This window comes from Anabas testudineus, chromosome 18 (genome assembly GCF_900324465.2).
Source record: "Anabas testudineus chromosome 18, fAnaTes1.2, whole genome shotgun sequence".
Classification (NCBI taxonomy): Eukaryota; Metazoa; Chordata; class Actinopteri; order Anabantiformes; family Anabantidae; genus Anabas; species Anabas testudineus.
Genome location: NC_046627.1, coordinates 22640587 through 22653412, shown reverse-complemented (window position 1 = coordinate 22653412; position 12826 = coordinate 22640587). Strand labels below are relative to the sequence as shown.

The 12826-nt window shown below is 40.5% G+C and overlaps 1 protein-coding gene across 3 annotated transcripts in view; it reads left to right on the top strand.

Annotated features, from left to right (window-relative positions):
• Positions 1–12826, top strand: part of si:dkey-172j4.3 (diacylglycerol kinase eta) — a 52827-nt gene that overhangs the window by 2324 nt on the left and 37677 nt on the right. For 2 of the 3 annotated variants that reach the window (XM_026352362.1, XM_026352363.1), the window contains exon 3: positions 556–660. In XM_026352362.1, coding sequence (XP_026208147.1) covers positions 556–660 — 105 coding nt within the window. Of the gene's footprint in view, positions 1–555; positions 661–11775; positions 11893–12826 lie in introns of those variants that run through there. The other variant, XM_026352365.1, reaches the window with a different exon arrangement.

The window sequence follows — 12826 nt, the reverse complement described above, 5'->3', positions numbered from 1 at the left end:
CAGTTTACTTTCACTGTTCTGGATTGAGAGGCTGAACATTTTCCTTTTTTTTTTGCATAGAGATGACTTGAATTATTTAAAGTTATTGTTAAAGTAGTTGCAAATATAAGATATTTTGTTAATAGAATATAAGGAAACAAGACGATGACCTTAATATCTTGGAATATGTGGCTATTTTATGGACTTTTGTAGACGTCCTAGTCTTTAAAAGCACTTTTCCATGTTTCCCTAGTTTGTGTCCATTTTATATAAATACAAGACACAGTTGATGTCATGTGTAATTTGATACAACCAGTGTCATACTATGAGGCAGATTGAAAGCATTAGCATGTAGATCAATATACACTGTAGATGCATATAGATGATGTCACCTTCCACACTACAAACGGGTCAGAACGACATGCAAGTGCCGAAGCAGAGAGTGTGCTAACGCACCAAAAGCTAAACTGAAGCATGTCTACAACTGACAGAAGTCAGTGGTGTATTTGTAACGCTGTATCTGACCGTTACCTTATCCAGATCCAGAACAGCTTGTCGCGTTGTCTGTCCTTTCAGGCCGGAGAAGCTGGAGAAGAATCATCGGACAGCGATGGAGAGCAAGAAGAAACGTCGCACAAGCTGATCCGCAAAGTGTCAACCTCTGGACAGATAAGGGCCAAGGTAGGATGCTGTGACAGAGTGTGTGTGGGCGTTTTATTTTGCAAGCCTTTCTGAACTTTATACATATTACAACACTTTTCCAAGGTTAAAAGCAACATCAGCTAAACCGTGAAGGGACGGGGTTTTTAGTTTAATGGAAGTGCTCTTCACCTAAAGTCATGGAAGAGTGGATTGTGGGAACACCGATTAAACATCCGCTCGATTATTTAAGAGTTAATACAAAATTGAAGAATCCCACCAAAGAATGTCTGTGTCCGTGTGGATTTGAAGCCATTTGAAGGACACCTGCTGTAATGTACACTCCTATCACACAGTTTGCCTGTGGGTTTAGCTCCTAACAGCATCAATCAGCCCATTGAAGGTTCTTTTATCATCTTTCCTCTGTTCATTGTCTGTCTCCAGTGTAACTTTATCAGCGCCTAAATCGGACTTCTGATCTTATCCCCCACTTGTCTGAGTCTGCTGAGGTCAGCTGACTTCCTGCCTGCATCACGTGCCTCTTTTACCGCCACATGTTCAAACGTCTGAAATCAAATGTGACATAATATCAGAGGAAGTGCTTCGTCCACATTTGGGCCTCTGGCACCTTGTTGCTTTCTAGACTGTACAGTTTTACTGTAAGATATTGATGGTGTGACATTAGCCTTTTACCGGCACACACAAATCTGACTCATTAGTTATTGATAAGCTAATATCCACTGTGAGTAATGTTTGCATGTGTTTTGAATCGTTCCTGCATTGAACTGTGAATCTGATCAATAGAAGAAACAGGATAGTCAGTAACCCTCATCGTCATGGGGATAGCATTCCATAATGCCAGGTTTGTTGCCGGGGAGGATACTGGTGTTGGTTACCAGGCTGATCCCATCGGGCACCGTCGTGATGCGGTGTGATGAGTGTGCCCATGTAAAGACTATTAGAGGGCTGCCATGGTTTCAGGGTTGGAGAGGAATCAACACAAGCCATCAGCAAATTCTTTTAAAAATGATGATTGGTGAACGCATCCTGAGTTAATCCTGTAAAGACACACTTGTTAATTTATCATCAGTTGATTCATTAGTATAAAAAGTACAGTTGACAGTTACAGTTTATGTTTTATGTCGATTTTTACTTAATGTAATTCTGCATATTGTGTAGAGTCGGCAGAAATTATATGGGTGACAGATCACGTGCAGTAGCGTTTGAACGGCGTTCGGTCCAGTGTTTCAGCGCAGTGTCATCATGCGGCGCCCATTCCATTGCCTCAAACGGGCTGATGGTAGCGGTGTCTGTGGATCTGGGATTCACCAACTGTCAATCATATTTGACAATGCTGCTATTAGTTCTTTGTAGACTCTGTGTGTGTGTGTGTGTGTGTGTGTGTGTGTGTGTGTGTTGAGTAGATTGTGTGTATCTACAGTCATGTGACTTGGATTAAGCTAGTCATCGACTCCAGGATTATGCCTCAGTGACAATGACTTGAGCGGATTAGTGCGCTTGTGCATCCTTTTGTTTGTGTACACATGGGTAGGTGCATTGGGAAAGTGTGTTTCTTATTTGGCTGCGTGTGTTTTTTTTGTTTGTTTGTTTGTTTTTATTCGTGTCCTTGTTGTTTACTGCTAAAAACAAGCCGAGCATCACTGCCTCTTAGTCCTCTGTCATGCCTCGCCTCGTTTCGTACCCCGCCTGTTACTCTACTTGTTAGAGCGACAGTGTGTTGGCACACTTGTTAAGGAGGTGCTAATTCTTATCAACTGCAACATGACTGTCTGACACCGTTAGATTAATCCAGTTCCTCAATTGTGAGTCCCTAAATAATTATACAGATGCAGCGATAGCCCTTGAAGACCGGGTGTGTCATTTCCCTTTCACTCTGGAGGCGTTGATGTTGTAATTAAATATCTTTGAGTGTAGAGACAAGCCTCTTGATTTGAGCACATCAGTGGAGCAATGTCATCTTTCTCTATCTCGTCTATCCAAGACGTTTATCCATGCAGTTAAAACAGGCATGTTTTAAAGCTTTACTTACGTTCATTGTGATTTATAATGACCTTAAACTAAATTTTTTTGGTGCAGACAGTGAAACGTCTAGAAACTGTTCACTGTTGACCGTCGCTGCTGCTACGCTGTCAATGTTCAGTTGCTGTCATCTTAGAGTCTGCTCTGTAATCAAAATGAATGTGACCTTGGAGACTTGCTAATTGATTGACTCTGTAAAACACAGCCACAGACTCCACCGACTAGATTGAATTTTAAGACTGATAGAGATTGATTTGCAGCGTGTGTGTGTGCGCATGTGTTTTCTTGTTTTGATATCTTTGTGAGAATCACAGGTTTTGACCTAAGACTCTTTGTGATGAGCTTGTAAGAACTCAGCCCGAGCTGCACTGCAGGGAGCAGACGTGCTGCTCTTGTGGTTTGCTCTTAATACAAAAATGTGTTCCAAAGCCGTCACTGTGTCCTGGGTGAACCTTGTGAACTGCAGTGTCGCCAGTTCAAGTCTGTCTTGAATGTCATCTCTTTTCTCTTCACATTTCCTGTCTAGGTATGCAAAGTATAGTATACATCCCCGATGCTAAACCTTTTTAGCACCATGTACCATTTATACCAAAGATTTAGATGTATAATGTTGTGTCCCGCGTTAATTAGCGATAATGTTTTACCTGCACGTTTGATCTTCTTTTGATACTGTGCAAATAAACAGCTCTACATATATCAGCCCTTCAACAGCACACAATACGTACTTTGCTGTAGAAGAAAGCATCACAAGTCATATATGCAACCAATAAAGTGATGCAAACGGGGAAAATGACCATGTTTTTAGATGCGTATTTTAATATGTGGCTCTATCAAGCTTTGCAACATAGTGATGAACTAACTAGCGCACTAGTCGCTCACAATACGTCTGAGCTTCTTTCTGTTATATCTTCTCTGGGTCATTTTGTCTCAGTTCTATAAGGAATTATTGATCAAATATCCTTCATCATCATGTGTTGCGTCAAACTTTTTTTTTTTTTTTTTTTGCCACAGGAAGCAGTTAGCTTGTGGGAAATGGACATGTGATGTTAATCTTGAGAAACCAGAGTTGCTGCTCACAGCGCCTTTAGGGTTTTGTGCTGTCAGCCGTTTTCAAAAGTATTAGAATAAAGATCTTTGACTATAGATGTTATAACTCATTCCCTATGTCTTCTTTTAATCTGCTTCTTCTGAGTGACTGCTCTGATTTGTCTTTCTCCTGTCTCTCCTTTATTTTCGTCTGTGTCTCCACCTTCAGGCTCAGTTACATAAGGTTTCACACTCTTTCTTCTTCCTTACCCGCCCCCTTCTTCTCTTCGCCCCCATTTACCTTTTCTCTTCATTCACCATGTGGAAAATAAAGAAGACACAGGAAGAGGATGAGGCGGAAGAGCAGACAGTCTTTGCGTTTGTGATTTGTGTGTGCGTGGATGTGGCACCAGTGCTGTGGCTTTGTGTAGGCCGATCACGCAAGCTGACGTCCACATGAAAGTGCACACACACACACACACACACACACACTTATGCTTTCTATATCTCTGCCTTTCAATCATTAATTTGTTTCTCTTATCATTTTTTTTTCACATTGATTAATTTCTCAGCGTGTAGCCTCAGTGTTTACCCTCATTTCAAAATTAGCTAAATAAACTACATCAAAATATAATTGCAATAAAGACCAGCACATTCTTCTTTATCATATCTGACCTGTCTATTTTTTACCTTTATCCTTCCTATTCACCTTGATGTCTCTTTTTTTGTAGAAGGAATCTCAACTTTTCTCAACTTTCCAACCAAACACTCGTCACTCTAACATAGCGGCACATCACATTATATAATCTGTTGTATTTCTGGTGTTTTGAGTGATGACCAACAGGTAACACTTCTTTTTTTACCCCCCATTCCTGTGGATTTCCTGCACAGTGCTTTGGAATGAAACCCACTATATTTGTTCTTTTTTATCTGCATCTCACTCCCGGTGCAGAAAGTCTGTGTGGGTGTTCACTGCAATGGAGATGAGGACGCGTTATAGATGTGCGTGTGTGTGAGTGTGGGAGAGTAAACAGAAATGGCTTGAGGAGAGTGCATGAGGAGAGTGTGTGGGATGTCCAGTGTTACGTGTGTGTGTGTGTGTGTGTGTGTGTGTGTGTGTGTGTGTGTGTGTGTGTGTGTGTGTGCTTTGATTTATGCTCTTGGCTTAATGTGATACAGCTGCAATGGTGTGTGGGTCAATACTGAGAAAGAGATGGAGGGAGAGATGAAAAAGAGATGAGGAGAGAGACACGGCGATAGAGGAAGAGGAGAGAAAATTTGTAGGCAGAGGGAGAGAGATGGAGGCAGAGTGGAAAGTAAGAGACAGGTCCAGAGTCAGTTATATAAGAAATCCACAGAGCAAACAGCAGGCGCTAATACCCATATTTACCATCACAACAGGTTGGCAGGACTGTAGAGGAGGCGGCCTCACTATTTAAGACGTGTTGTTCAATCGCTGGTACCAAGATTGCACAAAACACATTGTTTGGATCCCTAAGGCTGAACAAACATGCTCAGTGCGTTTGAGAAGCTTATTTTATGAATGTTTTGAATTTGTTTTCATTCTCGTTCTTCTTCTGCTGCTTCCGTTGGTGCACTGCTCGTTTTCCTCCTTGTGATGATTTTCTCACACAAATCTCCTAAGTTAATGCAAAGTAATTGTTCTGTTCACTCTGTACCATAAACAGAAAAGTGCATAGTGTTTCTGTTTCCTCTGCACTTGACCATTCTGGGATGCAAACAATATGACCCCCCCCATCAATATATCGCACCATGGTACCAGGCAAACATAAAGGATACCTGTAGATTTATATCAGCTCTGTGGTCAAACCACCACATGCTAGCACAATAACAGATACATCAATACTTCTTTATGGGATCTGAATGCCTGACTTAGCTTAGCTGACTTAGTCATCTTTTCACTATTTAATGAATGCCACGCACTCTGACTATGAGCTACAGTAATTATCTAAAATAAACAACTGCCATTTTAGTCAAGCACCTGATGGATAGCAGTACTAACTGAACTAATGACCATGTGATATATATCTATATCTATCTATATATATATATATATATAGATAGATATAGATATATATATATATATATATATATATATATATATATATATATATATATATATATAGATAGATAGATAGATATAGATATATACATTTTGTTTTCCATTAAATGCTTATTTCCTGATTTATATTAGCATTTACAACACTCTCCTACCCACTCTCTGTGTGTATTTCATAGGTTATCTGCATTAAAGCAGCTATCAGGCACAATAGACACAGCGTGTGTTATTGATCTACTCTAACTGAATTACTCTACATAGGTTGTTAATCATACATGCATGAGTGTTCTCGACAAAACACTTTGACACACACACACACACAGTGTCTAAACTGTGAGTCGGTCTGTCTGTGTGTTGTTAACTGGAGCCAGCCAACTTCATTTCTATTGATTTGACCTCATGTTTCCTGAGACGTCAGATCGTCCAATGAGAGGGCTCTTCACAGTTAAAGAAAGAAAGCAGGAAGTCCTTACGAATCCATGAAGAGAATAGTTTGTCGGGGCTTTCAGGAAAATCGAAATTGAAATGATTATTTTTGTGTTGGGAAGGTTTGTGAAATTAGTTGTAGAGTAAAAAAGTTTTTTTTTTTTTTTTACATTCTGTATTTAGAAGAGGAAACCTTTTTATGGTTTCACACCTCATTTCACTTACTGTCTATTTTTCACCCTCTTCTTTTCCGTTTCGTTTATCTTTTGTGTCCAGTATAATTTTCGATTTCTCTCTTTTATTGCTGCCACCTGTTCGAGCTTGATTCCTTCTGCCTTGATCTCTACATGCTCCCTGTCTCTCTCTTCTCTGACCTCCATCATTCATCGTCCAGTACGTCCTTCCCTTTCATCCTGTCCTCCCTTTATCTATCTGCTGTGTTGCTTTATAGCTCTCGTGATTTTTCTTTATCCTCGCCATCTCTGGGTCTCTATATTTTTACAATATGTTTATCTAGTTTCATTGTACCCTCTCACACCCGGTCTGTCAAACGGTGTGAACTCAGGAGCCATTTACTAGACTGTTCCAGAGCTTTCAACCATATCACAGGGGTTTCGACTGTGGATCTGCTTCGTTGTCGAACTCTGTGTGGCGAAGAATGAATTGTCAGGCTCAACTTTTAAGACTTTTTAAGTTTTGTGACAAGCAGCCGCCATCTGATGATGAAGACCATGTGATACGGTCATAAAACTCAACCAAAGCAACATATTTGAGTGAAATAATTCATATCCACTGAGCTGCTATTGTTATTAGATTCTCACATATAAATATTGTGTCCTGTACTCATCTATTATTATCACGTATTGCACGTCATGAAACGATTGGTAAACTGCAAATGCACTCTCAATGACTTGCAGTTCTCGTATGATATTACCCGCTTCACTTAAGTTTCCAAAGCCGCTTCTTCTGCGTGTCATCTCATTATCTTTATGTCACGTCTTGTTCCTTCTTTCTACTGTTGCTTAAGTTTACTGTAGCCGCCTTTACAGCTCTGTTTTAATCTGTCACTTTTTTCTTTCTCTCATTTCTCTTTCTCCTCGACCTTGCCTTGTCACTTCTTCTTCCTCCTGACTTTAAGTCCAAAACCGCAGTCAGCCTACAAACACGGCACCAAGGAAACTGTGTGTGTCTCAATAAGAAACATCGTGTGTGTGTGTGTGTGTGTTATTACCGATAAGCAAATAAGTGTCTGTCATGGCAGGTGTGTGTCTGTGCTGTGTATGAATGAATATACTGTGGTCACGGTCCTATATGTGAACAAATACTGTGATCTACTGTCATCTGACATATCAAGCGTACTAAAGTTACCATCAACCATTGTCTGAAAAGGTTCAACTCAGCTTCTGTTGAGTCAGGTGTTAAAGACGTGGGTATGTGCCATAGCAGATTTTTTTTCCCTTTTTGCACTTAAACAGTGCGAAAATATAAAACAATAAAGAAACTAAAAGAAAAAAGAAAAGAAAGATAGAAAAAATAAATATTTATTTAAGATAACAACGTAGTCTAGTTTGTACATTTCAGCTGAGAGACTTGCAAAGTATGATCACTTCATCTGCAGCTCGATAACCCTTGTACATTGGGCCATTCAGGCACCATGGCACATGTCTGTCAATGAGACACGGGGGCCACGCGTTTCCTGTGATGATCTGCTGCTGTCACAGGGTACAGTTTGTCCTGTCAGGGTGTTGGCCTTAAAAACAAGACGACAAGCAGAAGGAGACACATTCATACTTGTACTTCTCTAATCTATATTTGGGTTTTCCCGCTTTCCCTTTTTAGTTGCTCTGCTTGAAGTGTTTCTCTGTGTGTTGTTTTGTTGTTACGCCTCTGTGCACTTCTTCTTTTTTTTTTCTCTTTTCTTTTTTTAACCTCTATCTCTTTATCTTTCTTTCTCTCTCTGTGGCCAAAAATAGACTCATTCTGGGTTTTTGTCAGCCTCTCTCTCTCTCACCGTTGAAACCCCTTCAACAGGAAGCTTGTGACTTCCACCACAACACACGCAATGTACACACAAACATGCCGCTCGTGCAGTGCTGCTGTCCTGAGAAATCAGATGAATTTTTACGTTTTACTTTTTTATGTTTCACTGCATTTCGCACGATCACTTTTTTTTTTTTTTTTTTTAGCGGCAGTTTCTGTGCAAATGCACATGTGCATGCATGTGTTCAATGTGTCTGTGCGCTCTCACACCCTGTGACTGTAAGTACCACATGAAGAGCAGCAGTCTGAGTCAGCAGCATGAGAAAAGGAACACATCTGTTAATGACACTTGATCTAGAAGGTGTGTGTGTGTGGGTGTGTGTGTGTGTGTGTGTGTGTGTGTGTGTGTGTGTGTGTATTTGTATGTCTGATAGTTTTTGAGAAAGAAAGGAGAATCAGGACTTTTGTGGTTATTGTGCTGCTTATGTGCTGCGTCATTTTACATCTTTCACTGCACAACTCAGCACTGCGGCGGCACAGGGCTAAAGTTCCACTTTACAACTGCTTGTGACTGGTTGCTTGATTGTGGTACCTCTGACTTAATGATGCATCCTTACAACTGGTCATGCCTGTGTCAGAGAAACCACATGGTTTCTCATCTTCACTTGGGTTTGAACTTGTGGGGGCAGCACAAATGTCCCACGCTTTGTGTCATCATCATCATTCATTTATTCGAAGTTTTCCTCCATGTTGTGTGGTTTTCATCGTCATGCCAGTGCACTGACTGCAGATGTGCCAGAAAAGTACCTACTGGCTAAAGAAATACAGGCTTGTTTTGTACATAGAAGGTACGAAACTTTTATCCATGATGCTGTTTCTATGCAGTTATTTTTTTTCATTTTGTCATGTTGTTCAGTCAAATACAACAAACAGAGAAGTGCTTCTCTTGCTACTGTGCAGAGTTTTGTAGTGTGTATGTGTGGTACATGTCCATGTCCATCCACATCCAATTGTAACATGAAAAGGATATCGTAAAGTTAATATAACTGGTAAAAAATCAAGAAAAGAGACTAGACTTGCATAAAGCATTGCTCATATTTTACTATAGATATGTACTTTCTTGATAGTGAAACCAGGTGAACATGGCTTTCAGCAGTATTACATGCACTTTAATGAATTAAACACCCTTCAACAGTTTAAGTCCTTTAGTTATTTTGTTTAACTTTATATGTGTATTTCCCGGGCCATGCTGGTTCTGTACAGTTCAGTGCATCCCTCTAAGAGCTCTGATGTCGAAGTAAGACAGAGCTGAAGCAAAGTCTTTGATGTGAGAAGACACCCTCTTGTAATGTTGTGAACTTGTGTTGGCGTGTGCTTCACTTCCTGTATAGTATGTAGCGCAGGAGGGCTCCCCTTCGTGTTCTCTGTTGATCATTTTCAAAGGCTGTAATAGTAATGATTTTTCTTTTTATAGACATATAATTATACCAGTTATTACCCTACTACTGTTATTATTGGCTACATTTGATAATAGAGCTGTGCAGGAAGCACTACTAGATATCGATGGGTCAGATGTTGCTGCTTCCTGTTGAAATAATTACACAGATCACAGTCTGATTGACCGAGTTATTAATGAACTTACTGGAAATGAGTGATCTTTTCACAGTAGCGTGTAAAACTGAGAGCAAGAGAGAGATCTAAACTACGCCGGCTGCCAGGGTGACTGTACTGGAAGGATGTGGCTTCACTTCTAAAAACAACACGTTTTGTTTTTACACAGTTCTGTGTGTGTGTGAGAGAGATTTATAAGAGGATCTTGTCATAACGAAAGAGCCAACAGTCAGATAATTGACAGACCCATACACACCTCTCTTTCTGTTCTACCCTTCCTTCTACTCGCTCCGTCCCTTGTTTCCTGCTGCTTCCGTCACCTCACTTCTCTCCTTTCCTTTTGAAATGCATTGAGCATTATTGAAAACAATTGAACGTTAACTGTTATGCATAAAAAATGCTCTGCGTGAAATCATATCAGCTACTGAGATAACGTGCCAACAGATACGTCTCGGTGCTCGAGCGCTCAGCTTGATGTTGATATAACTGCAAAAAGCCAGCAAGTGCACATTGAGTTGGGATGATCAAACTACTACATCCAAGGTGAAGACTATGGGTTCTTATGTAGGCATGTCTTCTTATGTCTTGGCATGCCGTGCATGTTGCCACCCAAGGAGAACTTTAAAATATCTTTATATCTTTTGCATGGTAAAATGATTATTCTTAATTTTGCGTGCCTACACAGCTGTGTTTCAAGTACAGTTGCTCAATGCGTCTAATTTTAAAATGTACAATTTAAAATGCAGAAGAAGCCTGAGTATTTCCGGTGTTACAGTACACACGCTCACCAACTTTTCACACGCCTATCTTTAGCAATGTAGGTTGACCAGAGATACGTTTATTTTTATTCTGTTGCCGTTTTGACTTTGACGTTAACACAGATAAAGGATCAGTGACCTTGGTCATAGTGACATAATTTTGTCCACTCTCGGTGTAACAACAGGATGTTGAACCTGGGTTTATAACTCACGTTTCATGAGATCTTTGAAAGCAGATAATCCTTGTTGCTTGATAATTGGTTTAAACACTGAACATAAGGCAATGCTCAGTTTGTTTCAGTATAGAATACGTTTTAGTGCATGGTCGTGGAGACGTATTGGCTTAAGATACTTCCTGCAGTCACATCGTCTGTCACTTTCTGTTTACTCTGTACGTCCTGTATACGTTTGACCTATTTACTTTGTGCTGCGTCCCTCCCCAACACCTTTTAATTTAATTTAAGCAAACCTTTAAGCGTCTCCATTAGTGTAGTTGGAGCACTCTGGTGTTGATCCACCTCCACTTTGTGACTCAAGCTGATGAGGCCGGCAGATTTCATCACACAAGTCTTCGGCGTTTAAACGCCGCATCTTGTAGATGCACCATTGCATTTACTCTAATTGCTGATTTTTAAGTGTCCTCTTAGCCTCAGTCAGCAGTGCTTCTTATTTCCACCATGCACTTAGCTTATTTGGCCTGTATGGGCTCTCCAGGTTTGGAACGAGGCTTCCTTCCTTGCGACTCAGGCCAAGGACAAAACTGGCACAAAAAGATGAGGACAAGACGATTTATAATCATATTAGGATGGAGCGCTTGCCCATCCTGAAGTCGCACCAGCAGCTATTTCCCTCCATTTCTATCTCTATGTCCCTCCCCTGACTCTGCCTTTTGTCTCTCATTACTTCTGCGTCTGCCGCTTTCTCTTTCCTTAGTCATCAAGCTTAACGCCAAGCCAGGCAGTGAATCATATTAGATGTATTGGCAAGTTATCAGAAGGACAACAAATGCCCCCATTTCTTTTTTTGCAGCTTCTCAATCTGGGTAATGAAGCTGCATGCGAGCTGGCCCTGTACACAGTACAAGCACACATACACACACACACAGAATAGACACGCAAAGCGTTCAACGTGTACAAAGGGTTTTACCAGGAAAGAAACTGGTGTTTGCAAGAGAAAAGCCACATCCTTTTGAAACGCAGATCGGGGTCGGGGGAGCTCACTGTTTTCTAAACTGAGGCAGTTGAAAATCACTGTAAACAATGAGAGACGACAGAATGGTCCCAGAGACGGACAGAGAAAGACGAGAAGAAGAAGGAGAAGACATAGATGGGAAATAAGTGTGTGACGCGAGAGGTATGACTGTTTATTGGGTTTAATAGATTGAGGTAGATCTGCTGGTATTTCATTTCCAGCACCAGAGGAAATAGGTGTTCTATGTACCTCTTCTGTGTGTGTGTGTGTGTGTGTGTGTGTGTGTGTGTGTGTGTGTGTGTGTGTGTGTGTGTGTGTGTGTGTGTGTGTGTGTGTGTGTGTGTGTGTGTGAGGGAACAGTTCTCATTTTTGCACACACACCTTACTGGTGGAGACCTGTGGTAAATCTGCTCGTGAAGATTGCAGCATGGGAATTCAACCTCTATGTGGCTTCCTGAGTGTGTTCACTATGGAAGTGTGGGTATGTAGGGGCGTGTGTGTGTGTGTGTGTGTGTGTGTGTACAGTATGTACAGCATGTATATGCAAATAAGTGTGCAGACATGTAAATGCCAACAAGATTTATCTCCGGCACATGCATGCTGTAAAAATAGCAGCAACTAAGAACAAAAAACAGTGTCATGGTGTTAAAAGGGATTTTCACATGAATCATCGCAGAGTTTATTGATATAATCCCTGCAGACAAACAAGAACATGATCCAGATGATTTGTAGTTTCTTATCAAGCCAGTGATAATGTTACCACTAAAACAGCAGACCACGTTTCCCATGAACACTTCTGCTTTCTTTCTTGAAAAAAAAAAAAAAAAAATCGTAATGTTTATTTTATGTTATCAAATTAAGAATTAGATGTTTGTATGTAGTCTGTAGAAATCCAGAAAACAGTGAAACAGAGGCATCACAGTGTTCAGTCGTTAAATTGTTATTATTGTTAGTATTAGCCACCCAGTAACGTGTTCCAACAGCTTGAGGACGACAGTTGGTGAGACTTCAACGTGTAAAAACACAGATACTATGTTTATGTCAGCGGGTTTTTTTTTTTTTTTTTTTTTTTTCAGTTTGGGTTCTGAGTCAACAT